The following is a 27,923-nucleotide window of genomic DNA, read 5'->3' on the forward strand; positions in this document are numbered from 1 at the left end:
GAAGACACTTCACTTGGCCTGTCACAGCCTCAGTACAAAAATAGGGGTCATTTTTTGGTAGGCAGTTTTCATTTCCATGATGCTGGTCTTTGCTCAGTGACTCTACGGTACTTTAAAGATTAGTTGTGATTATAAAACTAATACGGTCCCACAGTTTAAACAGTACGCACAAATATTAAACCAGGGATTTTCTAAATAAATGTAATCTATGTAAAATACACCTAATTTACAAGAACAAGATCACTTAGTCATTCCGTTGAGGAACTCATTTATTTCGGGCAGAAGTCTTCATAGTGACACATTCACAATAGGTGCAGATGACGCTGAGTGGTGGATGGCAGGCAGCAGTGATAACCGCAGAGCTGGTGAAATGATCAGGTCTGGAAGATCCTAAGGTCAGTGGGTGGCTGTGCCAGAGCACAGGGTGTGATCCCGGGTTGCGGCAGGGGCCGTGACCCCGGGTTGCGGCAGGGGCCATGACCCCGGGGTGCGACACAGGGCATGATTGGGGTGCGGCACAGGGCCCACCCGAAAGACCGTCCGCCGTGGGAGCTGCAGAAGCTGAGGTCCAGAGCCTGGAGGAGCGCGGAGCCGGTTGGGAGGTCACAGCTCTCGGTGCCCGGTTTCAAGCAGCATGCTTTCCAGAAGCAGCCTGCTGTCGCCCTCCAGGTAGGGCTGGTGCAGCCACATGGACAGGTAGCTCAGGGCCAGGTCACGGTCGGCCGTGTGCGCCAGCTGCTCCACGACGGTGCGCTTCAGGCGGAGCTCCCGGCCGTACATGTCGGAGAGCTTGCGGGAGACCTCGTCTGAAAGGAACGCGAGCCGTCCTTGAACAGTGGCATTCAAGGGGGTACCCTTGACTAGGGAAGACCCGCCACTTTTTATTTTTGGCCACGCTGCGCAGCTTGCGGGACCTTAATTCCCAGACCAGGGGTGGAACCCGCACCCTCCGAAGTGAAAGCACTGAGTCTTAACCACTGGACAGCCAGGGACTTTGCAAAGCTCCTCCTTAAAAGCTAGAGTCAGCGACAGCACAAGAGGAAGAAGGGCTCCAGCCAGTGCAGATTAGAATCACATAACATGGTAAATAAGTGTCATGAAATTAAAAAGTACCTGTTACCTTTCCACTCGACTCTTAGGAACTGGCAATCATTATACATAGCAGACTGACCTCAAACTGACGGTGTTCCATAAACACGTTACATTAGGTGATTTTCCCCCTTATTTAAGTCTCAGAGCAACATCAAATAGCTTAGTCCTTCTTTTAAACTAATAAAGCAAAAAAACGGCCCTTACCTCACAGTTTATTTCAGTAATGGAGCTTGTTTTCCCAGCAGTCTTCTTCCATGGGGCGGGCTGAAGGGACCACCCCCACCATGTACTTTTTAAATAAAACAAAACAAAAGGCAAAAACCCATCCTTCTTGAAAAACAAAAACGAGATTTCTGCCTCTACAGAGGAGGCAAAGTGCATTCTCCCCGTTGGCCTTAAAGGGCTAATAATGGCAACTTGCTTCATGGGTCTCTAATTACATTTAATATTCTTTGCTGATTAGTAGGTAATTAAAGGCAAGAAGAAACACTCCTCTAAGACGTCCTCATCTCCTTCCTTCCCAATGGATCCTCTTCAGTTGAATTTCAAAGCCTGTCGACTTCTTAGAGGGCCAGATCTAAATGACACCAAATGCTCTCATAACCTACCCTTGAAAATCAATGCAGAAAGAACTACTTACAAAAATAGGCTGTGGGCCACGTGTGGAACAGGGCGGGCCGTCTTCTCTCCTCCCTGTAATGGAAATCTTCTAGTTCACAAATCCCCTTGGTAGTGGAAGACAGCTTTTCCATTTTCAACTGTATTTTGGTCTGAAAAGATATTAATTTAGAATATGAGATTATTATTTGAAGTCCTGTCTTAGATTCAATAACTCTTAAGATTTCAAAGCTAAGAAATGTAAGTCTGTTGAGATCGTAAGTCCAATGATCCAACACCGTTAACTCCATGTGCAGCAAATTTCCAGGGAGAAGGAGACTGACACTTGCTACGAGTTCACTAATTTGGATTACTTCAGTAATAAAGCCCACATCTCCAGTGCTGGAGAAGAGGAAGCGTGCTGGGTCCTGCTTCGTTAAGATTTCCGAACATCACTAATTTTTTAGCACCAAAGACCTGGAGCGGTGGCAAGGCAGGCTCTCGCTTTTATGGAATGAGAGGAGAAGAGGCATTAAATGAGCTCATTTCTGACTCTTTTTTCTTTAATTAATTAATTAATTAATTAATCTTTGGCTGCGTTGGGTCTTCGTTGCTGCGCGCGGGGGCTACTCTTCATTGCCGTGCGCGGACTTCTCATTGCAGTGGCTTCTCTTGTTGTGGAGCACAGGATCTAGGCGCACCGGCTCTGTAGTTGTGGCTCGCGGGCTCTAGAGCGCAGGCTCAGTAGTTGTGGTGCACAGGCTTAGTTGCTCCGCGGCATGTGGGATCTTCCTGGACACCAGGGATCAAACCCGCGTCCCCTGCCTTGGCAGACCACTGGTACCAACCAGGGAAGTCCCTCATTTCTGACTCTTATGAACTGCCTTTGAGTTTAATGCCAAAAGCTTGGCCTCTGTGCACCAGTGTCGAGTCAAATCTCGGAGACCGAGTTTTGGGTGAAGTAGAAAAGAATAGCTTTATTGCTTTGCCAGGCAAAGGGGGACACAGCAGGCTCCTGCCCTGAAAACCTATGTGTCCCCAACCCAGGAGGATTTGATGAGGGGTTTTATAGCAACAGTTCAAGGGTGGAGGTGCTGATAAGACTAGAGTGTGTGGGGGGCCTGCACTCCTTTAATCTGGTCTCAGGTGGTCCTCTCCTAATCTTTTTTTTTTTTTTTTTTTTTCCGGTACACGGGCCTCTCACTGTTGTGGCCTCTCCCATTGCGGAGCACAGGCTCCGGACGCGCAGGCTCAGCGGCCACGGCTCACGGGCCCAGCCGCTCTGCGGCATGTGGGATCTTCCCGGACCGGGGCACGAACCCGCGTCCCCTGCATCGGCAGGCAGACTCCCAACCACTGCGCCACCAGGGAAGCTCCCCTCTTCTAATCTTAATGAGCTTCTCTGGTCCCTTTAATCTTGCCTCAGGTGGTTTCTTGGCTGCTCTTCCTTTGCTCAGCAACTGTTTGAACCTGCCCTTTGGAACTCAGGAAAGGTCATGGAGGCTGGAGTCCTGTCTACACACAAGAAACGGGGGATGGAAAGGCTTCCGTGCCCAGGAGCCCCACAGGGTCCTGCTCTTTTTCCAGTTTACTGAAACCTCTTTGAGGCTTGTTTCCTTGTTTATAAATGGTAATAACGAAAGGCAGCCCTACACACTTCACACAGGAAGGAAATGGTGAGGACGTGACATGGACGGTGCCTCAGTGTACGCCAGGCTCCGTGCTGCGGCACAAAGTGCCTGCTTCCACAGGGGGTCGGGAGACTAAGTTAGTACTTGTGGAGCACCTGGTCAGAGCTACGTAAGGGTTTGTTAAGTAAAACAAATGGGTGACGTAACAAAGATTCCAGATATCAGTAGCATGGGTTTACTAAGACCACAAGTCTAGGTCCTAAGTATGGAGTTAGCTTTATGTACACAGGGGGTATAAGCAAAGATAAATAAATCGCCAAAATCTTAATTCCTTGCACTTAGTCCTTTAACCACCCTCCAATTACATTTGAAGAGGCATGCACTAAATTTAGCGAACATTCATCTTTAAAGGACTAGACTCCTTTCCCAAATCTTTCCAGGTTCGATATTTCACTTGACCCAACCCCGAGAGGCAGGACTCCTCATTTCCGTACCACAGGTGGGAAAACTCTCAAGGTTGCTGAGCTAGGGAAGGACAAGGCCAGGACTTGGTATCACGCTTTCCGAGCCCAAGTCTCTTGACACCCAATCCTAAGCTCTCTCCTCTGTGTCCTGCAGCAGCTCTACCTAATGCTAAGAAAAGCTGATGAAGGTCAGGAGAGGCAAGAAAATCCTGGAGGCTTGACACCGCTGGGCCAGAGGTGCCAGCCCCATGCTGGGGCTCATCCATCAATGACGATACCAAAGTCTCACGCACGTGCAGCCCTAAAGTGACCGCAGCTGGACACGCTCTCAGCTCCACGTCCCCTCCCAGAGCCAACAGCCCACACCTCGAGATGTCCGTCCAGCTTAGGGACAAGGGTGCCTCCACCCTCTACCAATGTCAGCTTCAAGACACAGTCAAGTCTGGGAAACCATTCTCTCTAAAGGATGGAGGAAAATAGGAAAAATAATATCAGTATCCTTATAACATCAACATTGGTTTTGAACCTAAGAATGAGACGTAATTCTCAAATCACTTTATTTTACTTTATATTTTGGCCACGCTGTACGGCTTGCGGGATCTTAGTTCCCCGACCAGAGATCGAACCCAGACCCCTGGCAGTGAAAGTGCAGAGTCTTAACCACTGGACTGCCAGGGAAGTCCCTCAAACCACTTTAAAATAGAATAAATTCACTGGAGCAGAACTTTGGGGCCTGACAACTAGCACCCGTGGTCAGCTCAGGCTTTGTCTGAAGACCTCGGGAACTCATGTCACTATGGGCACGCGGTCACCTAAAACCTTGCAGCCACTTTCAGCTGCCCTGCCAGGCCACGCCTCCTCACCCTGGACCCGTGCTGTGGGTAGAGGGACCAGGGACAGGACGTGTCACCTGTTACTGTTCAGTCCATCAAGCCGCTGGCTGGATGTTCTGGACCTTGACTCTACCTCCTAACACCCTCCCAGGCCGTCCCTCCTCCGTGCGGGTCAGTGGGACTGAGGAAGGGGTCCTGTGGTACCCGACAAGCCACTTAAGAATGGGGAGAACCAAGGATGGACAAGTAAAACCAGCCAGTCCTTCCTGACATGCCCGAAACGGAAGGCAAAATGCGTCTTCCTCCTCGTCCCGCGCAGACGCTCTTCCCTAATGAGGTGTGCATATGTATAGAGTTATAAATGAGGACTTGTGAACTAAAGAAAGCCAAATGGCATTTAGAAACAAAACCCTTCCCAGGGTTTTCACATGTTATAAAAGTCACATTAGTATATGGCAAAAGTGTTTCTCATTTTAGCCCAGTCTGGGGATTCTGTGAAATGTTTTATGCCAGAAAGGAAGACGGAAGGTCAATGGATGAAGAGGTTCTGGTGGGAGTGTTGCCACATCTAACGACAAACGACCGAGCCCAGCATCGTGTGTTTAACTCTGTTGGCTGTTTAAAGTATTTCAGTATACACAGGGAACTATATTCAATATCCCGTAATAAACCATAATGGAAAAGGATATGAGAAAGAACATGTATTTATATGTCTAACTGAATCACTTTGCTGTACACCAGAAACTAACACAACACTGGAAATCAACTATACTTCAGTAAAACAACAACAACAAAAATTGACAATTAAAAGCTAAGTGTGGGGCTTCCCTGGTGGCGCAGTTGTTAAGAATCCACCTGCCAATGCAGGGGACCCGGGTTTGAGCCCTGGTCTAGAAAGATCCCACATGCCACGGAGCAACTAAGCCCGTGTGCCACAACTACTGAGCCTGCACTCCAGAGCCCGCGAGCCACAACTACTGAGCCCATGTACTACAACTACTGAAGCCCACGCACCTAGAGCCCGTGCTCTGCAGCAAGAGAAGCGACCGCAATGAGAGGCCCACGCACCACAAGGAAGAGTAGCCCCCACTCGTCGCAACTAGAGAGAGCCCATGCGCAGCAACGAAGACCCAAAGCAGCCAAAAATAAATAAATAAATAAATTAATTAATTTAAAAAAAGCTAAGTGTGGCCAGGAAGTAAATAAATAAAATATTTCAATATAGGAACTTAGCCATTCAGTTTCTTTTCTTTCAAGCAGTATGTGTGCCCATGCTTGGTCCAAACAAAACCACTTGCCATAATCAAATGGGTTAATTTGGGGAAAAAACATACATGTGGTCAGTTTTCAATTGGGTCGTTCTGGAAATTTCGACTGATTACTCTGCCTGTGTTAATTCTCTACTGGTCCAGAAGTCTAGGTCTAGAACTCAACTACTGGAGACACAGCTGTGAACCTGGAGATAAAACAAAGAAAACACCAAGCCCACACACCTTATCCTCCAGCCTTCCTGTGAGTGGGTCTTAAAACAAAGTGACTGATGACCCAGGCCTGTCTTGTTCCTGATTGAGCACCAGGTGGAGAGCCTGGGCAGGGGGACAAGTGTTTCTTATCACAGTACAACCCGAAGGCAGCATCACAAAACAGACGGGACAACTACAGAAACCTAATCATTTATTTAGAGGAGACAAATAGCCCCATACACAGCAAAATATCCTGAAGACAGTATTGCATTTCAATCAAAGAAAAGGCTAAATCACCAAAATGTTCTCAATGCACTATTTATTTTTCTCATTTTAATGTTTCAGAAACCATTACATCTTACAATGGATGTGAGGTTTAAAAGGGCAGAGCTTCTTCCTGAAAAATTCTTAAACCTATAGTCTGTCTCATAATATGTGAAACCCTAACTTTGAATAAGTGGTACCTTGAAAAAATACAATTATATTTGACATATTCTGTTTAAAAAGGCAAGGAAGCATGTAAAACATTTGAAACATTTCCATCAAGAAAGGTTAAACGGGGGCTTCCCTGGTGGCGCAGTGGTTGAGAGTCCGCCTGCCGATGCAGGGGACACGGGTTCATGCCCCGGTCCGGGAAGATCCCACATGCCGCGGAGCGCCTGGGGCCCTGAGCCATGGCCGCTGAGCCTGTGCTCCGCAACGGGAGAGGCCCCAACAGTGAGAGGCCCGCGTACTCCCCCCCAAAAAAGAAAGGTTAAACGATACAGAGTTTCTGTGTTTGTGGGAAGCTTTAGTTAGTTAGTTCAAAGATGTGCAAAACCTTATTCCTGGGCTTCCCTGGTGGCGCAGTGGTTGGGAGTCCGCCTGCCGATGCAGGGGACACGGGTTCGTGCCCCGTTCCGGGAGGATCCCACGTGCCACGGAGCGGCTGGGCCCGTGAGCCATGGCCGCTGAGCCTGTGCGTCCGGAGCCTGTGCTCCGCAACGGGAGAGGCCACAACAGTGAGAGGCCCGCGTACCGCAAAAAAACAAAAAACCAAAAAAAACCTTATTCCTGTGTCTGGTTGAGATGAGGCGTTTCGTGCACATGTGGTGGCCAGCATGGTGGGTACTGACACCCAGACTTTAGTTAAACAAACGTATAAGAGCATCTCTTATGTGCGAGATCAAGGCTCACAGGCTCAATCCAGCTCAAAGCCTATTTCTGTGTGTCCCTTGAGCTAAGAATGGGTTTTACATTTTTAAGTGGTTGAAAAAAAAATCAAAAGCAGAATATTTTGTGACACGTGAAAATTATCTGAAATGCAAAGTTCAGCATCCATAAATAGAGTTTTATGGGGACACAGCCGCACCCACTAGCCTCCGTACCATCGCTGAGTAGAGGTGAGAGTGCCTGCAGGGTCCCCAAAGCCTGACACACATCCTGTGGAGCCTGGGGGTGCGTGAAATTGCCCTGGCAACACGCAGGACCAAAAGAACCAAGGTCTAGGACAGCTTCTTGGGAAACAAGATTTATGGGACACGTAGAGCGAGAGAGATCAATGGAGGAGGTTGAGGAAGGAAAAACGAAAGCTTCGTGAAGGAAGGCACGACCAACCACGTGGAACGCTGCGAGGCGCTTGTGCAACCGCGACACCCGAGGATCCCTGCACCTTACCAAAGCATCCAGGGTGGTCTGCAGCCCCTCGCACAGCATCTCGAGCTCCCTGCTGTACTCTGGGTGCTCCTTTTCTGCATTTTCATCAGAAGCCAGGCTGCTGCTCTCTAATCCTACCGTGTCTTTGCTCCTGGACAAGATGGAAAAGAGTGGGAACAAAATACACTCCACAGGCTCGCCGCATTTCCTTGTGATGAACGCTTGAGAACTCAATATCCATGTACTTATGTCATCATCGACTTTTTTCATTGGCGTCGTTTCACGTCATCACGTTTACATGTTATTTATATATACAACAAATATGTCCATCCGCTACTCAGTTCTGCCCTAGAACAAGTCAATTCAATCCAGCCCTGTGGCATCCTCAGCGGGTAAGACACAGATCATTTCCTCAGAATCCACCAGCTAGGAATGCGTTTTGTAAACGGAAGGCTGTGACCCACAGCGCCTGAAATTAATCTAGTGGGGCCACAATCAACAATTAAGGAACAAAATTAGGGACTTCCCTGGTGGTTCAGTGGTTGAAACTCTGTGCTTCCACTGCAGGGGACATGGGTTGGATCCCTGGTCGGGGAACTAAGATCCCACATGATGTGTGGCACGGCCAAAAAAAAAAAAAAAAGAAATTTAAGGAAAAAAATTAAACATTAGGATAGAAAATATCAGAGAGCATCTTATGCAGTAAGGTAAGAACTGTTTCATGGAACTTGCTGAGCAGGAAAAGGTGGCAGAGGGCCGACAAGTGTGATGTGTTTGAAAGAACTGGAAAGAGCCAGGGGCCCAGAAAGTTAAGACTCCAGACTCTGGCCAGTAGACAAAGATAAACAAATATATAATTACAACTTTGAGAAATTAAAACTACACATATATAGGGGCTTCTCTGGTGGCACAGTGGTTGAGAGTCCGCCTGCTGATGCAGGGAACACGGGTTCGTGCCCCGGTCTGGGAAGATCCCACATGCCACGGAGTGGCTGGGCCCGTGAGCCATGGCCGCTGGGCCTGCGCGTCTGGAGCCTGTGCTCCGCAGCGTGAGAGACCACAACAGTGAGAGGCCCACGTACTGCAAAAGAAAAAATCAAAAAAAACAAAAAGAACTACACATATATAGATCCATACTTACGTTTCTCTTCAGATCATATAAATCTTTCACATTTTACTAAAGATTCTCGTGGGTAGGAACAAGCTTGAGTCTTGCTTAAATTTTTTGAGGCCTTGCATAAGCAAAGCTGATTAAAAAACCAAAAACATATATATAGGAAAGTGCAAGAACAGTAAAGCAAATCTTCCAATTGGAATTGGCAACTGCCAACAGTTTTTTTTATAACTTTTGTCTTTTTTTTTAAACATCTTTATTGGAGTATAATTGCTTTACAATGGTGTGTTAGTTTTTGCTTTACAACAAAGTGAATCAGTTATACATATACATATGTTCCCATCTCTCTTCCCTCTTTTTTTTTTTTTTTTTTTTTTTTGTGGTACGCGGGCCTCTCACTGTTGTGGCCTCTCCCGTTGCAGAGCACAGGCTCCGGACACGCAGGCTCAGCGGCCATGGCTCACGGGCCTAGCCGCTCAGCGGCATGTGGGATCTTCCCGGACCAGGGCACGAACCCGTGTCCCCTGCATCGGCAGGCGGACTCTCAACCACTGTGCCACCATGGAAGCCCTCTCTTCCCTCTTGCGTCTCCCTCCCTCCCACCCTCCCTATCCCACCCCTCTAGGTGGTCACAAACTACCGAGCTGATCTCCCTGTGCCATGTGGCTGCTTCCCACTAGCTATCCATTTTACGTTTGGTAGTGTATATATGTCCATGCCACTCTCTCACTTTGTCACAGCTTACCCTTCCCCTTCCCCATATCCTCAAGTCCATTCTCTAGTAGGTCTGTGTCTTTATTCCTGTCCTACCCCTAGGCTCTTCATGACATTTTTTTTTCTTAGATTCCATATATATGTGTTAGCATACGGTATTTGTCTTTCTCTTTCTGACTTACTTCACTGTACGACAGACTCCAGGTCCATCCACCTCACTATAAATAAATCAATTTCGTTTCTTTTTATGGCTGAGTAATATTCCATTGTATGTATGTGCCACATCTTTTTTACCCATTCATCTGTTGGTGGACACTTAGGTTGCTTCCATGTCCTGGCTATTGTAAATAGAGCTGCAATGAACATTTTGGTACATGAATCTTTTTGAATTATGGTTTTTTCAGGGTATATGCCCAGTAGTGGGATTGGTGGGTTGTATGGTAGTTCTATTTGTAGTTTTTTAAGGAACCTCCATACTGTTCTCCATAGTGGCTGTATCAATTTACATTTCCACCAACAGTGCAAGAGGGTTCCCTTTTCTCCACACCCTCTCCAGCATTTATTGTTTCTAGATTTTTTGATGATGGTCATTCTGACTGGTGTGAGATGATACCTCATTGTAGTTTTGATTTGCATTTCTCCAATGATTAATGATGTTGAGCATTCTTTCATGTGTTTGTTGGCAATCTGTACTCCTTTGTCTTTTTAGAAGAACTTGCTAAGGGAAAACATGCTCCTGTGTGTCTCCTCTGCTCTGAGTACCCCTCTCTACTTCTGACAGCTGGTCATCAAAGGGAGGGGGGCAGTTCTCCACGCCAAGCAATTCTCAGGTTCTCCGGACACCAGCTGGGTGTCTTACAATGTAACTCGATCCTGATACTATCTACCAGAGACAACATCAGATGCCACAGGTTAGGGGCTCTGTCCCGCAAGACTGTCCCCGTCTCAACTTCAGACACCAGTCACACATTCAGGTTGTTACCTGTGCTTAGGATGGGCCAGCTGTCAATTGGAAGTTCCCATGACCCCCTCCTTGGGTTCAATTAATTTGCTAGACCAGCTCACAGGACTCAGGAAAACAGTTTACTTTCTAGACTACTGGTTTATTACAAAGAATATTAAAGGATACCAATACCCTTTATTCATATCTTTTATTCATATACCTGTAGACAAGAGGTACTCAAGGCAAGGTCTGGAAGGTCGGGCAAAGGAGCTTCTGACCCTGAGGAGTCTGGGGTACGTTTCCCTTCAGGCACATGGAAGCGTTCTGGTTCCCCAAGCCAGAAGCTCTCCAAACCCCTGTCCTTTGGGGTTTTTACGGAGGCTTCATTATGAAGGCAGGATTGATTAAGTGATTGGCCATCGGTGATTAATTCAACTTCCAGCCCTTCTCACCCCCCAGAGGTGAGGTAAGGGGGGGGCTGATAGCGCCAACTCCAGCCCCGTGGTTGCTGCCTCCCTCCTTAGGGTTTTCCAGAAGCCCCCTCATTAACACGATCTCAGGTGTGGTAGAAAGGGGCTTGCTATGATAACAGGAGACCCCTTTCCCCTTTATCACTCTGGAGCTATTCCAGGAACCGGAGAACAAAAGAACGAATCTCAGCATAACTGAAGATTCTCCCATTGCTCATATCCCTAAGGAAATTGTAAGGGTGTTAAGAGCCGTGTGTCAGGAACAGGGACAAAGACCAAACATATATATATTTTTTTTACTGTAAATCACAATACCACAGAAATAAAATGCAGCATTATGACGTGATAACTTCTTCCTAGCAGATACCAGTGTCATGAACTGAGTCTGTATCCTTCCAATCCATTTTAATAATTATATATACAGATGTAACCATGAACAATTTGTAGTATAATTTTGCATTTAAAATGTACACACACAGTTCATACTTGCATGCATCATTTTATCCCTTGCTTTTTCGCTTTATATAATTTATCCATGTTCCATGAAGGGAAGACTACCCTTCCCATTCTAAAAGACTGCCATGAAATTTCTGCCCAGTCCTTAAGGGTGAAGCACACAGAGCACACTTTGTAGGTACTTACAATAAACTGATTTTCAGGTTGGCAATATTATTTGCAGTAGCAAAACCTCCATCATTGAGGGCTTCCCATTTCAGGATTAAATTATGCCAATCGGCTGCATTGTCCTTAATTTTCCTTGCACTGACAGGCAAGACAGGTTTTCTGGGCGTTGCACTTCCAAGAGTCTTTGCTGATAGGGAGCAAAAGAAACATAATATTATGAAATTCATGATCACGGTTGGGGGGAAAACCCAAACTGTTCTAATTTGCAACAGTAAAACTATCAGCGACACTACATCCACTGGACAAAACACATCGTGGAAATGAAGACGTGTGGATGAATGTGAAAGTCCCTGCAACAAGACAAAACAGAATTGTTTTTACGTTTTTAGGTCTCACCAGATATACAAATCCTCTCGAAGCTTAACGGCTCCACAAAGTTTTACCCTGAGCACTCTGACCACTTTCAAAGGTTGGGAAGGAGGTGGAGCTGTGACTTTCCCCCGTGAGGCTCCGATGCCCCTGCCTTACCGTGCCCATTCTCCAGTCTCTGGAAATTTGATACCTGACGTTTGCTCAGAGCTTTGTGGGTCACCAGAGCTCATCACTCCAACACACTGACAAGGCTGAACCCCAGAGATGCAGTGATGATCTCCACGCTAGGAATGCAGGAGGAGGTCCAAAGTCCTTCAGGACCTGGCTCCTTCTCTGCCTCAACACTCACCTCAACCCCGAACTTGAAGCCCCTCGATCTCTAGCTAAAGTCAACTACTGGCAGCTCTTGAAAAGTCCTTTGCATGTGCAGTTCTCTCTGCTAGAAAGCTCTTTCCTTCCTCGGGCTAATGCTGCCCATACCCCAGGACTCACCCAGATCCCAGCTCCTGTGTGAAGCAACACCCAGACCACTCAGGCTGTTTGGGCCCTCCCAGCCCTCCTGTGCCCTCTCTTCTTCTCTACTTAGAATCCTTCAAAGGCTTCTCATGGCCCACAGGATAAGGTCCAAATTCTGAGAGAGGCCCCTTAAGGAATCCAGGACACACAATGGCGGTATAGTTTGGAGTCTAGACTCTGAAGACCAGAATGACTGGGTTTGAATCCCAGCTCTGTCACTGCCATTTGTACAATCTTGGGTTAAGTTAGTTAACCTCTCAGAGCCTCGATGTGACTATCTGTAAAATGGCGATAAAATATATCTACTACAAAGAGTTGATGTGAAGATCAGGTAATATATATGAAGCTGGGAATTCCTTGGCAGTCCAGTGGTTAGGACTCCACACGCTTCCACTGTAGGGGGTGTGGGTTTGATCCTTGGTAGGGAAACTAAGATCCCACAAGCCACGCAGCATGGCCAAAATAAACCCCCACATAAAACATATACATATATGTAAAGCTGTGAGGGTGTGAGGGCCTGGCACATGGCAAGTATCCAGCATAGGGTGTATTACCACAAGGGCCTCTCCAACGTGTTTTTCCCACTACCACCAAGCAATAAATTCAATTCTGACACTATCTATCTGGAGACGGCATCAGATTCCACAAGTTAATGACTCAGTCCTGTAAGACTCTTCCCACGCCTCCACTTTAGACACCTGTCTCAAATCCAGGTTGTCACCTGTGCTCCTGACCTACCAGCTATAGGTCGGAGGTTCCAAAGACCCCCCCCTCCCTAGGGTTTGATTAATTTGCTAGAGTGGCTCACAGAAAACTCAGGAAAACATTTTACTTCCTAGATTACTAGGAAGAGCCAGATGGAAGAGATGCATAGGGTAACGTACGTGGGCAGGGGTACAGAGCTGACAAGCTCTCTCCAAGTGCCGCTCTCCCTGCGTCTCCACCTGTTCACCAACATGGAAGCTCTCACAACCCTTTGCTTTTGTTTTTTTATGGAGGCTTCATTACATGGGCAGGATTGATTAAATGGCTGACAATTGGTGACTGATTTAACCTCCAGCCTCTCTTGCCTTGTTGGAGATGGGGGTTTGGGGGGGGTGGGACTGAAAGTTCCAGCTCTCTAATCACATGGTTGGTTCCCCTGACAACCAGCCCCCATCCTTAGGCTACCTAGGAGCTCCACTTTTAAATATCATATTGATTTTTCATTCACTCTTTACTTATACAACTAACCAATATTCGCCAAGTGCCTACATTATGCCAGCTGTGGGGGCTGAAGTGACTAAATTAGATAGACCAGGACCATTTTCATGGAACTTACTTTCCAAAGATGAGGTGGATAACAGACAATTAGATGATCATCAGTTTAGATCATAAGTGCCACAAAATAAAACAGGGTCTTGTGTTAGCGTGAACCCCTGAGACGTTGTCATTTAGGCTGAAACGTGAATGATGAGAAGTCAACAGCAGGGGCCCTAAGGTGAGAATGAGCTTGGTGAGTGTGAAAAAAGAACAAGAACAGTGTGGCTAGAATGAAATGGAGAGAGGAGACAGTCAGACAGCTAGAAACTTATAGGCCAAGATAATAAGTTTGGGTTTATTCCAAGTCAATGGAAAGCAAGCAGTAAGCTTTGAGTTGGGAAATGACATGATCTGATGTAGGTTTTTAGAAAGTCACTTCCACAAAGAAGTCCTCCTGGATCCGCAGGTTGGGTAAGGACTCACTGCACTGTATATCTAGAACACCCTGTACTTCATTCAGCTTCATTCATGACACTCACCAGTGTAGTGCATTTGCTTGTTTAATGTCTAGTACATTCCTTGATAGACTCTTAAGTTCCACCAGAGTAGGGACTAAGACTGTCTTGGTCCCTCTCATAATCTCAGCACGTAGTAGGTGCTGACTAGAATGTGTTAAATGGAGAAAAAGCTCTTACCACCTGTATTATAATCTTCTAAGGGTTTCCCTCCCCCACTAGGGGCTCCTTGCGGGCGAGGACCACATGTGATTCATCGTGTCTGACCCATACCCAGCACATATTTAGGAACCAAAAACAATATTCTGACTTCAAGAAACTCACAGTCTAGCTGAGAAAGAGATCAGCTATCAATCACAGGGCAGGGCAGTAGCATAGTGGCTACGTTACTTATCCCTTCCGAGCCTCGACTCCCCACCTGTTGACGTTACTTCATGGGATCGCTGTGCGCCTCAAACGAGCTGACCCACTGAAAGTACTTAGAACACGACTTGGCGCACAGCGAGCACTCGTTGAATGATAGCTTTTATTACAAGCAGAAAGCTCTGTGGCCGGGAATTCTGAGGGGAGTTCAGGGAAAGTGCTCCGCTGGTGCTAATTTATAACGACAATTACAATTTGAGTGTCAGGATCTGCTGACACTCCTTTGCATCATCTCGTTCTGCACATGAAAAAATCGAGGCTCGGCAAAACTGACTCCCGGGCCGACCGCAGAGCCTGATCGGGGCCAGCGGGCTGGGCTGGGGCAAGGGACGGACCGCCATTCAGCCCGAAGATCAAACTATAACAGTGGTACCCTCCCTGCCTGCGGCTAGTTGCCCTTCTCACGCACCTTCCATGCTGGCCGCAGAGATCCCAGGAAAGAGACCCGGAGCCCCGCCCACGCACACCGGAAGTCCGTCTACGTCACGTCCGTCCCGCCCACGGCCTCCTGAGGCTATGCCGCTCTAGCCGCCGGCGGAGCCAGCTGCCGCTCGTCGGTACCGGCCCCGTTTCCCAGGGAATGGGCTCCCGGCAGTCCCCGCGGCTCGGAGTTCATCCCTGCCTCCTCCGGCCCGGCCGGGCCGAAGAGTCCGGAGGAGCTGCAGCGGGAGGTGAGTCCCGCGACGCCGCCCACGATGCTGCCCGGCCCTGCGCCCCTCCCTCGGCCTTCCCGCCGCCGCTCACGCAGCCCCTGGGCCACCCTCCCTCGCCTCAGGGTCTCACTGCCCGTTTCGCTCCCTTTTCGGACTCCGTCTCGCCCGTGCCGGACGGCCGAGGCCGAATGCCATGGCACACGAAGCGCCGGGCTGCCTGCCCGGCAGAAGCTGTCAGTCCGCCGAGGGAGTAGTCGTCGCCCACCCCTCCTGGGCGCCGCGGGTCGGCCGACGCCTCCCGCGGGCCCTCCGCCCCACGCGACCCGGCTCGCTCGCCCCTCCCCTTCCGCGCCTTCCCTCCCCTGTGCCGCACCCTTGCATCCCCTTTGCGCCGCCGGCCCGAGGCGCCGAGCTCCGTGGTCTTATGATTGACGCTGCGTCCTATCCCCCGACCCTCTCAGTCCCCGTCCCTTCATCCGCCCACCAGCGCCTGGCACCACGCCTTGGCATGTACCCAGTAGGTGCTCAGTAAGTGTTCGTTAAATGGATAAATGAACGACTCGTCTCCCAGTCCTGCCTTAAGGCCTCAGAGACAGAGTAGTGAGTGCAGGTTGAAGAGTGGGGTACCCTCGAGTCAGACCCGGCTCACAGCGCTGCGCCTTCCTAGCTGTGTGCTCAGGGCAAGTGATGTCTCACTAAACTTCAGGTTCATCATCAGTAAAGTAGGGATGGTAATAGTTTCTAGCTCTGGCTTGGTGGAAGGATGAAATTGCTCAGCACGGTGCCTGGAACGCGGTCCGTTTCAATAAAGGCTAGCCCCCGCTCTCCTTACCCGCGTACCCTGCTTCCTCTTCTCTTCCCTGCTCTTTGTTCTTCCTCACTTTCTCGCTGAGATTCAGGAATTTTATTCTGTTCTGTTGCTTCTGTTAACATTTGTACGCAGAGTGTGGGGTACCAGCATGGATGCACCTTTGCCTTATCTGCTGGAGTGATCAGTTGCCCTTGGGGTTGACTTCCTCCTTGTAGCCAAGGTCTTGAGAACTTTAAGGAAAGGAGTTCTGGAAATCCCCAAACCCAGATCCCAGCATGGGCAGAATCTGGGAATAAAGCCACTGTAGCCCTTGTGGTCACCAGTGACTCCTGCAAGGAGCTGCAAGGCATGTTATACTTTCTCTCTCCCAGCTACAACGTACCTTGATAAAGCTCTGACCTTGCTTTTTTTTCCCCCCAACATCTCTTGTTGGTTCCTTCAGCAGATAGTTATTTGGGGCCTGTTGTATGCCAGCCACAGTACCAGCTTCTAGGGATGCTGTGGTGGACCAGACAGACCCAGTCCCTGCCCTCAGGGAACTTTCAAACTTGAGAAGCGGCAGGCATAGATACAGGGGATGCTCTATTTGAGTTTTCAGGACTGGCTTGGAGACTGGTGGTGGGATAAGGAAAGTCCTCTTCTGAAGGAGTGACTAGTAAGTAGCTTTTGTTAGGTTTAAGTGATTTTGTTGTCACATTGTCTTTTTCAATAGAAGATTGGCTCCTACTGGATTTGTTTTCAGTTTTCTCTTAGAGAAATTACACTTCAAGTTTGAGGAAGGTCTCATTTCACATTAGCTTCTATGTAGTTTGAACAGAATGGCTCCTGGAACTTAACGAGGAAAAATGGAAGGAAACAGGCGTCAGGCAGAGCAGTTCATTAAACTTAGAATAAGTGAAGAACAGATGAGGAAACAGCTACACACATAACGAAGACAAGCTTCGGAGTCAAGCATGGAGAGATTTCTAGATATAGTGCAGCTCAAGGAGCTTGGTAGAATCCTGAGGGAGTAGTTGATGGCTCTGTGAACTGCTGAGGTGGAAGTGAGCTGTTGTTCAAAGTGTGTGTCAATTTTAAATGAACGTATTCTTTGGATCCAGACATAAGAGACCAGTGAATTTTTGCATAATGATGGACGTAACTGAGGTAGAGTGGCTTTGTATTTTGTTCTGTCATACTTGGGGAATTCTGGCACAGTGTTTTGAGGGAGATTAATTCAACAAATATGTGTTGAGCGTTGATTGTACCACACTCCCTATTGGTCTTTTGAAGCGCTGCAAATTTGTGGATGAACAGGATGTAGATGAACACTAGAAAGAAGCCATTGAGGAAGATAGAGAACAAATCATGATGGTGCCGTGTGATAACTGCCCTCATAGCGGTCTGTGAAAGAGGGAGGCTGAAGGCTTCCTGTGGAGAACTTGTTCTTACAAGATGTGTATGGGGAATGGGGAAGGAACGAAAGGGACTTTGCAAAGACACACAGGTCATGGTGTGTTTGGGGACTGTGGTGGGAAGCTCACTGTGGCTGCCGTGTGGAGTATGTGGATGGAAGAGTGGCCTGGGATGAAGCTGGATGCAGACCGGTTTGCTGAACTGCTCAACTTCATGCTGTCATCAGGCTTTTAGACTCAGCACTGGCTAGCCAGCGGGCTTGGGATCAGAAAAGTGACAAAACTTCATCTGGAAGATAAATGACTGCGTCCATCTCATTATGTTCAGCCATAAGATTTTAACATTTGAAAGAACAGTGGATGTTGTAGCCAGACTTTAAAAATAGACTGTATGGGAGGAAGGCGCAAGAGGATGTGGATGATTTAGACTATGTGGTATTAGTCCTAGCTCCAGTTTTTAAAAACTGCCCATCAGGCATTCGGGTGCTATCAGTCGGCGTGAAGGTCAGCTCCCACCTTCCCGGTGTATGGGATTGTGGTGTTAATGGGGAGAGAATTATCCTGCCTCAAAGAAGAATGTTTTGATGTTTTATATTTTTAATGGAAATATTCAGGACCAGGGAAGCATTCTTGATTTTAAAGATTGGATTGAGAATATTCTTTTGTAGTAAGACCTGAAGTTAACATTTTATTTATTCATTCAACAAATCTTTACTGAACATCTCCTCCGTGCCAAAGATATTGTTACCTATGAGGCTTTTCATTGGTAAACAAGAGAGGGTTTATGTTGCTTACATTCTCATGAGAGAGATGATCATTAAACTGTTTATCAAATAAAGTAATTAAAGGTTGTGAGGAGAATTATGAAGGACATAAGCAAGATGATATGTTAGAAGGAAGAGGGGACTGATGGATAGTGTAAGTGATCTGATCAGGGAAGGCCTTTCTGCAGCCTGGTGTGTGGAGAGAGATGAACGATCGGAGGGGGAGTCGTCAGTTCTGAAGCCTGAGGAGGGGAGAGGGGGCCAGTGGAGCTAGAGCTCGGGGGATGAGTGGAGAGAGGTGGAGGTGTTATGGGGCAGCCAGGAAGGGGTCAGACCACACAGCCTGTAGGCCACAGAAAGGTATTTGGTTATTCTCGGAGCACTGGGGAACCACTGTAGAATGTTGAATAGGGTGAGTGGTATGAGATCCACCCACTTCTCTTTCAAAGAACTTTTTTTTTTTAAAACACTTTTTTTCAGAGCAGTTTTAGGTTCACAGCAAAACTGAGGGGACGCTACAGAGATTTCCCCTATAGTCCCTGCCCCACCCGCATGCATAGCCTCCCCCTTTATCAGCATCTGCCACCGGAGGGGGGCATTTGTTACAACTGATGAACCTGCACTGATACAGCGTAATCACCCAGAGTCCGTCGTGCACGTTAGGGTTGGTGGTGTGTGTTCTGTAGGACTGGCCAAATGTATAGTGACATGTATCCATCTTTATGGTGTCAGTATTTTTATCGCCCTAAAAGTCCTCTGTGCTCTGCCTACTTATCCCTTCCCTCCCCCACACAAACCCTGGCAACCACTGATCTGTTTACTGTCTCCATAGCTTTGCCTTTTCCAGAAGGTTACAGAGTTGGAATGATACAGCATGCAGCCTTTTCAGATTGCCTTCTTCCACTTAGTAATGTGCACTTCAAGTTCCTCCATGTCTTTTCATGGTTTGATAGCCCATTTCTTTGTAGTGCTGAATAATATTCTAGTGCCTGGATGTACCAAAGTTTATTTATTCATTCACTTACTAAAGTGCTAGTTGCTTCCAGATTTTTACAATTATGAATAAAGATGTTGTAAACATTCTGGTGAAGGTTTTGTGTGGGCATAAGTTTCGAACTCCTTTAGATAAGTACCAAGAGCTGCAACTGCTGGATCCTGTGATAAGATTATGTTTACTTTTGTAAGAAACCTTCAAATTGTCTTCCTAAGCGGCTGTACCATCTTGCATCCCCACCAGCAATGAATGAGAGTTCCTGTTGCTCCACATTCTTACCAGCATTTGGTGTTGCCAGTGTTCTAGATTTTGGCCATTCTACTAGGTGTGTGGTGGTATCTCGTTTTAATTTGCATTCTCCTGATACGTGATGTGGAGCATCTTTTCATAGACTTATATGACATCTGTATGTCTTCTTTGGTGAGGTGTTTATTAAGATCTTCGGCCTGTTTTTTTGTTTTTTGTTTTTTGTTTTTGCGGTACGTGGGCCTCTCACTGTTGTGGCCTCTCCCGTTGCGGAGCACAGGCTCCGGACGCGCAGGCTCAGCGGCCATGGCTCACGGGCCCAGCCGCTCCGCGGCATGTGGGATCTTCCCGGATCAGGGCACGAACCCGTGTCCCCTGCATCGGCAGGCGGACTCTCAACCACTGCGCCACCCCCTGGCCTGTATTTTAATTGGGTTGTTGAGTTTTAAAAGTTCTTTGTATATTTTGGATAACAGCCCTTTATCAGATAGGTACGTTTTGCAGTTTTTCTCCTAATCTGTGGCTTGTCTTCTCCTTCATTTGACATTGTCTTTTGTAGAGCAGAAGTTTTAAATTTTAATAAAGTCTAGCTTATCAGTTACTTCTTTCGTGGATCATGCCTTTGGTGATATTATTTAAAATGTCATCACCATACCCAAGGTCATCTAGGTTTTCTCCTATATTGCCTTCTAGAAGTTTTATAGCTTTTGTGCTGTACATTTTGGTCTGTGGTCCTTTTTTTTTGGCTGCGTTTGGTTTTCGTTGCTGCGCGCGGGCTTTCTCTAGCTGCCGAGCGGGGCCTACTCTTCATTGCGGTGTTTGGGCTTCTCATTGCGGTGGCTTCTCTTGTTGTGGAGGACGGGCTCTAGGCGCGTGGGCTTCAGTAGTTGTGGCTCACGGGCTTAGTTACTCCGTGGCATGTGGGATCTTCCCGGACCAGGGATGGAGCCCGTGTCCCCTGCATTGGCTGGTGGATTCTTAACCACTGTGCCACCAGGAAAGTCCCTGTGATCCATTTTTAATTTTTGGGTAAAGTCTATGCCTATATTCACTTTTTTACATGTGTATGTCCAGTTGTTCCAGCACCATTTGTTGAACAGGCTGTCTTTGCTCCATTGTATTGCCTTTGCTCCATTGTCAGAGATCAGCTGGCTGTATTTATGTGGGTCTATATCTGGGCTTTCTCTTCTGTTCTGTTGATCCATTTGTTCTTTTGCCAGTACCCCACTGTCTTGATAACTGATGCTTTATAATAAGCTTTGCAGTTGGGTAGTATCAGTCCTCTAACTTTGTTTTTCTCCTTCAACATTGTGTTGGCTATTTTGGGTCTTCTGTCTCTCTATACAAACTTTAGAGTTAGTTTGTTGGTATCCACAAAATAACTTATTAGGATTACACTGAATCTGTATATTCAGTTGGGAAGAATTGACATCTTAACAATATTGAATTTTCTTATCTGTGAACATGGGATATCTCTCTATTTATTTAGTTGTTCTTTGATTTTGTTCATGTGAGTTTTATACTTTTCCTTGTATAGCTCTTTACATATTTTGTTAGATTTATACCTAAGTGTTTTGTTTGGGGGCATGCAAATGTAAATGATACTGTGTTTTTAATTTAAAATTCCTCTTGTTCATAGCTGGTATATAGGGAAGTGATTGACTTTTGTATATTAATCTTGTATCCTGAAACCTTGCTATAATTGCCTATTAGTTTCAGGAGTTTTTTTTATTGATTCTTTCAGATTTTCTACATAGATGAACATGTCATCCACAAACAGTTTTATTTCTTCCTTCCCAATCTGTATACCTTTTATTTCCTTGTCTTATTGCATTAGCTGGAACTTCCAGTAAATGTTGAAAAGGAGTGGTGAGAGGGGGACATCCTTGCTTTGTACCTGATCTTAGTTGGGGAAGCTTTTTTTTTTTTAAATTTATTTACTTATTTATTTTTTATTTTTGGCTGCATTGGGTCTTCGTTGCTATGCGTGGGCTTTCTCTAGTTGCGTTGAGCGGGGGCTACTCTTCATTTTGGTGCGTGGGCTTCTCATTGCGGTGCCTTCTCGTTGCGGAGCACGGGTTCTAGGCGCATGGGCTTCAGTAGTTGTGATACATGGGCTCTAGAGCGCAGGCTCAGCAGTTTTGGTGCACGGGCTTAGTTGCTCCGCGGCATGTGGGATCTTCCTGGACCAGGGCTCGAACCCGTGTCCCTGCATTGGCAGGTGGATTCTTAACCACTGCACCACCAAGGAAGCCCAGTTGGGGAAGCTCTGGGTTTCTCAACATTAAGTATGATGTTAGTTGTTAGGTTTTTTTTGTAGGTATTCCTTATCAGGTTGAGGAAGTTCCCCTCTGTTTCTGGTTTACTGAAGTTTTTGTCATGAATGCATGTTGGAGAGCTGATTCTTCTTTTTTTGGGGGGGGAGGAGGGCGGTTTGGTGTGTTTTTTTGGGGTAATAGCTTCATTGAGATTTCACATACCATATATATTAACCATTCAAGGTGTGCAATTCAGTGTTTTTTAGTATATTCACAGAGTTATGCAACAATCAGTTTTAGGACATACCACCCTAAAAAGAAACACCATACCCTTTAGCAGTCATCCCCACCCCCACTCTCTTCTCTCGGCTTCAGGCAATCATTGCTGTGCTTTCTGTCTATAGATTGGCTTATTCTGGCCATTTGCTATTTCATATAAATGGAGTCATGCAAATGTGTGATCTTTCGTGTCTGGCTTCTTTCACTTAGCATAATGTTTTCAAGGTTCATCATATTGTGGCATATATCAGTACTTCATTCCTTTTTATTGCTGAATAATCGTCAGTTGCATGGATATACCATGCTTTGTTTATCCATTCATCAGTCGATGGACAGTTTGGTTGTTTTACTTTTTGGCTTTTATGAATAGTAATATGAAATTCTGTATACAAGTTTTTGTGTAGACATATGTTTTCATTTCTCTTAGGTATATAACTAGGAGTAGAATTGTTGGGTCATATGGTAGCTGTATGTTTAACCTTTTGAGGAACTGCCAGTGACTGCCGCAGTTTATTTTCTGCCAACAATGTGTGAGGGTTCCAGTTTCTCCACATCCTTGTTAACACTTATCTTTCTTTTTGGTTATAGCCATCCTAGTGAGTGTGAAGTGATATCTCGTGGTTTTGTTTTGCATTTTCCCTGATGATTAACGATATTGAGCATCTTTTCATGTGCTTATTGGCCATTTGTATGTCTTCTGGGGAGAAATGTCTATTCAGATCTGTTGCCCACTTAAAAATTACCTTTTAATTATTAAGTTTTAAGCATTTCTCATATATTCTGGATACAAGTCCTTTGTCAGATGTATGATTAACAAGTATTTTCTCTCATTCTGTGGGTTGTCTTTTTACTTTTCTTGATGATGTCCTTCGGAGCACAAAAGTTTTTAATTTTGTTGAAGTCAGAGAGCTTATTCTGACTGCTCTGTATGAATCTGGATTCCAGGGACAGGTGTGGAAGCAGGAGAGCAGTTGTTACAAGAACAATGCAGTGGTCCAAGTGAGAGGTGTACTGGATTTATCTCAGACATGGCCACAGAGTTGGTGAGAAGGGGCCAGCTGTGAGGTAGGTTAGTACATAGAGCTGATGGAACAAGGTGAGGAGTTACTGTGGGGGTGAGGGAGAGGGAGAAATCATGGATGAATGCTAGGGTTTCAGCTTAAATAATTTTGATCCAAAATTTGATTACGCTGTCTGTTACCTGCTACAGAATTGTGATCGTTTTTAATGGAGTTTGGCCAGCGAGTCCTGCACTCCCTTCTTACACATTCGAAGTTGCTTTTGGTTGTATGATCACTGATTGTGCCAAGGAGACGGTTCCAGAGACTCTGACCTTCCATATTATCCTCTAATACTGCTAAGCCACCTCAAATAAACATATTTTCTAGGTGAGGCTAGTGTGCCTGCTTTACAAGCGCAGTTTTGAGGCAAGTCCACTGCCCCCTTCTAACCAGGCTGCAGCCTCAGAGCCCCGTCTGTGTAGAGATTATGGGACTCTCCGTGCATAGTACCAGTTCAAGGGGATGAGTGTTTGAAACCTGAATGTCATAATTTGACAGGGCTACTTGGAGGAAAAAGACTTTTAAAGGAGGAATTGATATCAGCTGACATTTGTGAAGTGCTTAGTACCTCTGCTTGCTTCCTAGGAGATCTCATCAGCTAAAGTGGAAGTTAAAACACTTTGAGAAAATCTTGGTTTATGAATATAGCATGTTCTGTTGGTTTATGACTATAACGTGTTCTCGGCAGTTTTTTTATATGGTCACTAAAAATCTTATTCTAGGGAAGTATTTAATGACATGGCAAATGCTCATGATTTATTAAGTGAAAACCTTTGTGTGTTTACACACATATATATGTAACATGTGTCTATGATGGGATTATGAGTGCCATTTATTTCATTCTTGGTACGTTTCTATATTGCAACATTTAGCGAACATTTATAAAAATAAAATTTTATTTTAAACACATCACGTAAATTATGGCACATCCGTGTGTGTGTGCACACACCCATCAAGGAAATACATCGTTTCCTGCTCCTGTGATGCCCTTCTGCTTGAAGGTGGAGAGAAACTGTTGAAGTGAGAACATTTCTCACCTGTAAAGTGGAGATAACAGTGGTGCCAACCTCCTGAGGTTTTCTGTGAGGATTTAATGGGTCCGTGCGCTAAAACAGTTTCCGTTAAGTAATAGTGTTCACTATTACCATTGTTGCTGTTTTCATTGTTATTTTGGCTTTAGTGTCCTCCTTAAAATGGTCTATGTGCTTTCCCAAGGTGTCTGACTGTGGCTGTTCTCGCTTGTGTTTGCCTGACAGCCGTTTCATTTTCATTTGATTTCGGGGTCATGTGGGTTTTGCCCACCTCTCTGGAGTACTTGTACAAACCAAAGATTGGGGAGCATGGATATCTTTTAGCCAAGACAGTCTTGACCTTACAGAGTTGTAAATTTAGGAAGTATGCTGCTGTATGGACAGGATCAACATTTACCGTCAAAATTTCACTTAAAACTATATGACCCTGGGCAAATTTCTGAACCTCCCAGAGCTTCAACTTCTGCTAAAAGAGGGTATATTAATGTTCTTATCCATCACAGAGGGACTTATTGCTGTTTACTTACCTTTAGGAAAGCTGTTTGTGAGTTACCCTGCCTGCTTCACTGTTTGTATTGTCTATTGTGACTGTCAAATGAAGTAGGAGTCTGAAAATGATCTAGAGGATTTTTATTCCACATTGAACTGGGGCCATATTGGAGAACAGCTGAAATTTTGTTTCTTTTCCATTCTTCAACTCACTCCTTCCTTGCAGATTTTCCTCTTTTATAACTCATTCATTTATTCAATGTATACTTAGTGTGGGACTTCCCTGGTGGCACAGTGGTTGAGAGTCCGCCTGCCAAGGTAGGGGACACGGGTTCGAGCCCTGGTCCAGGAGGATCCCACATGCTGCGGAGCAACTAGACCCATGCACCACAACTGCTGAGCCTGTGCTCTAGAACCCGCGAGCCACAACTACTGAGCCCGCACATTGCAACTACTGAAGCCCGCACACCTAGAGCCCGTGCTCCACAAAAAAAGAAGCCACCGCAGTGAGAAGCCCGCGCACCGCAACAAAGAGTAGCCCCTGCTCGCCGCAGTTAGAGAAAGCCCGCGCACAGCAATGAAGTCCCAATGTAGCCGAAAATACATAAATAATAAAATAAATAAATTTATTAAAAAATTAATTAATACTTAGTGCCTCCGATGTGCCTGACCCTTTTCTAGGTTCCAGGGGCTAGAGGGGTAATGAGGTGGATGTGGCCTCTGCTCTTGGGCTTACAGACCAGTGGTGGAGGGTACCAGGCAGAGATGGCCATCAACAGGAGAGGAAGAGGATGTGTGGAGAAAGAGAAGCAGGGGGTGGGGATGTGATAGAGAGTCCTTTGGAAAGGGCTGAGGACTTGAAGGGCAACGGTCTAGATTCAGGTCTTGCCCGTGTGGTCTTGAGCAAGTCTTGTGACCCTCTGGCCCTCAGTAGCTTATGTAAAAGTTTTTTTTTAATTTTAATTAGAATATAATTGCTTTACAACGTTGTGTTAGTTTCTGCTGTACAATGAAGTGAATCAGCTATATGTATACATATATCCCCTCCCTCTTGGACCTCCCTCCCACCCCCTCCCAACCCACCCACCTAGGTCATCACAGAGCACCGAGCTGAGCTTCCTGTGCTTTATAGCAAGTTCCCACTAGGCTATCTGTTTTACGCATGTTAGTGTATTTATGTCAATTCTAATCTCCCAGTTCATCCCTCCCACCCCTTCCCCTCCTGTGTCCACATGTCCATTCTGTACGTCTGCGTCTCTATTCCTGCCCTGCAAATAGGTTCAACTGTACCATTTTTCTAGATTCCACATATATGCGTTAATAAACAATATTTGTTTTTCTCTTTCTGGCTTACTTCACTCTGTATAACAGACTCTAGGTCCATCTACATCTCTACAAATGACCCAACTTCATTCCTTTTTATGGCTGAGTGACATTCCATTGTATATATGTACCACATCATCTTTATTCATTCATCTGTCTTTGGACATTTATTTAGGTTGTTTCCATATCCTGGCTATTATAAACAGTGCTGCAATGAACCGGTTGGGGTACGTGTGTCCTATTGAGTTATGGTTTTCTCAGGGTATATGCTCAGTAGTGGGATTGCTGGGTCATATGGTAGTTCTATTTCTAGTTTTTTAGGGAATCTCCATACTGTTCTCTACAGTGGCTGTATCAATTTACATTCTTGCCAACAGTGCAAGAGGGTTCCCTTTGCTCCACACCCTCTCCAGCATTTATTGTTTGTAGACTTTTAAAAAATAAATTTATTTATTTTATTTATTTATTTTGGGCCGAGTTGGGTCTTTGCTGCTGTCCACGGGCTTTCTCCGGTTGCGGCGAGCAGGGCTGCTCTTTGTTGCTGTGTGCGGGCTTCTCATTGTGGTGGCTTCTCTTGTGGAGCACGGGCTGTAGGTGTGCGGGCTTCAGTAGTTGTGGCTTGCAGGCTCTAGAGTGCAGGCTCAGTAGTTGTGGCGCATGAGCTTAGTTGCTCTGCAGCATGTGAGATCTTCCTGGACCAAGGATCGAACCCGTGTCGCCTGCATTGGCAGGCGGACTCTTAACCACTGTGCCGCCAGAGAAGCCCTGTAGATTTTTTGATGATGGGCATTCTGACCGGTGTGAGGTGATACCTCATTGTAGTTGTTTTTTGTTTGTTTGTTGACTGAGTTGGGTCTTTGTTGCTGCTAACGGGCTTTCTCTAGTTGCCGAGTGGGGACTACTCTTTGTTGTGGTGTGCGGGCTTCTCATTGCGGTGGTTTCTCTTGCTGTGGAGCATGGGCTCTAGGCACACCGGCTCAGTAGTTCAGTTCGTGGGCTCTAGGGCGTGCAGGCTTCAGTAGTTGTGGCACGTGGGCTCTAGAGTGCAGTGCCCAACTAAGCACATGGGCTTAGTTGCTCCGTGGCATGTGGGATCTTCCAGAACCAGGGATCGAGCCTGTGTCCCCTGCATTGGCAGGTGGATTCTTAGCCACTGTGCCACCAGGGAAGATCCTCATTGTAGTTTTGATTTGCATTTCACTAATAATTAGTGACGTTGAGCATCCTTTCATGTGCCCCTTGGCCATCTGTATGTCCTCCTTGGAGAGATGTCTGTTTAGTTCTGCCCGTTTTTCAACTGGGTTGTTTGTTTTTTTGATATTGAGCTCCATGAGCTGTTTGTGTATTTTGGAGATTAATCCTTTGTTCCTTTGTTTGCAAATATTTTCTCCCATTCTGAGGGTTTTCTTTTCGTCTTGTTTATGGTTTCCTTTGCTGGGCAAAAGCTTTTAAATTTAATTAAGTCCCATTTGTTTATTTTTGTTTTTATTTCCTTTAGGAGGTGGGTCAAAAAAGATCTTGCTGTGGTTTATGTCAAAGTGTGTTTTTCCTATGTTTTCCTCTAAGAGTTTTATACTGTTTGGTCTTACATTTAGGTCTTTAATCCATTTGGAGTTTATTTTTGTGTATGGTATTAGGTAGTGTTCTAATTTCATTCTTTTACATGTAGCTGTCCAGTTTTCCCAGCACCACTTACTGAAGAGGCTGTCTTTTCTCCATTGTATATTCTTGCCTCCTTTATCAAAAATAAGGTGACCATATGTGTGTGGGTTTATCTCTGGGTTTTCTATCCTGTACCATTGATCTATATTTCTGTTTTTGTGCCAGGACCATACTGTCCTGTAGCTTTGTAGTATAGTCTGAAGTCTGAGAGCCTGATTCCTCTAGCTCTGTTTTTCTTTCTCAAGATTGCTTTGGCTATTCAGGGTCTTCTGTGTCTCCATACAAATTGTAAAATTTTTTGTTCTAATTC

The 27,923-nt window shown here is 46.1% G+C and overlaps 2 protein-coding genes across 4 annotated transcripts in view; one reads left to right on the plus strand and one right to left on the minus strand.

The window, feature by feature from the left end:
* Positions 1 to 489: 489 nt before the first annotated feature.
* On the minus strand, positions 490 to 15,132 carry CINP (cyclin dependent kinase 2 interacting protein). Its single transcript, XM_082617035.1, has 5 exons — positions 15,058 to 15,132; positions 11,599 to 11,767; positions 7,737 to 7,866; positions 1,733 to 1,862; positions 490 to 806 (listed from the first exon to the last, which is right to left on the minus strand). Exons 1-5 carry the CDS (start codon positions 15,062 to 15,064, stop codon positions 604 to 606), a joined length of 639 nt encoding a protein of 212 aa, XP_082473161.1. The 5' UTR covers positions 15,065 to 15,132; the 3' UTR covers positions 490 to 603.
* Positions 15,133 to 15,143: 11 nt separating this feature from the next.
* The window catches only part of TECPR2 (tectonin beta-propeller repeat containing 2), a 99,909-nt gene continuing 87,129 nt past the window's right edge, over positions 15,144 to 27,923 (plus strand). For 2 of the 3 annotated variants that reach the window (XM_082617028.1, XM_082617029.1), the window contains exon 1: positions 15,145 to 15,319. The gene's annotated coding sequence lies outside the window, so the exon portion shown is untranslated. Of the gene's footprint in view, positions 15,320 to 27,923 lie in introns of all 3 variants that reach the window. The other variant, XM_082617030.1, reaches the window with a different exon arrangement.

The sequence above is a fragment of the Mesoplodon mirus genome, assembly GCF_964341445.2.
Source record: "Mesoplodon mirus genome assembly, chromosome: 4".
Classification (NCBI taxonomy): domain Eukaryota; kingdom Metazoa; phylum Chordata; class Mammalia; order Artiodactyla; family Ziphiidae; genus Mesoplodon; species Mesoplodon mirus.

Bases quoted from the DNA above. Each gene is read 5' to 3' on its own strand.
- CINP (XM_082617035.1), bottom strand. The intron at 7,867-11,598 runs GTAAGTACCTAC...CATCTTGTCCAG, and splicing joins AACCTGAAAATCAGTTTATT to GAGCAAAGACACGGTAGGAT. The intron at 1,863-7,736 runs GTAAGGTGCAGG...ATATCTTTTCAG, and splicing joins AGACCACCCTGGATGCTTTG to ACCAAAATACAGTTGAAAAT.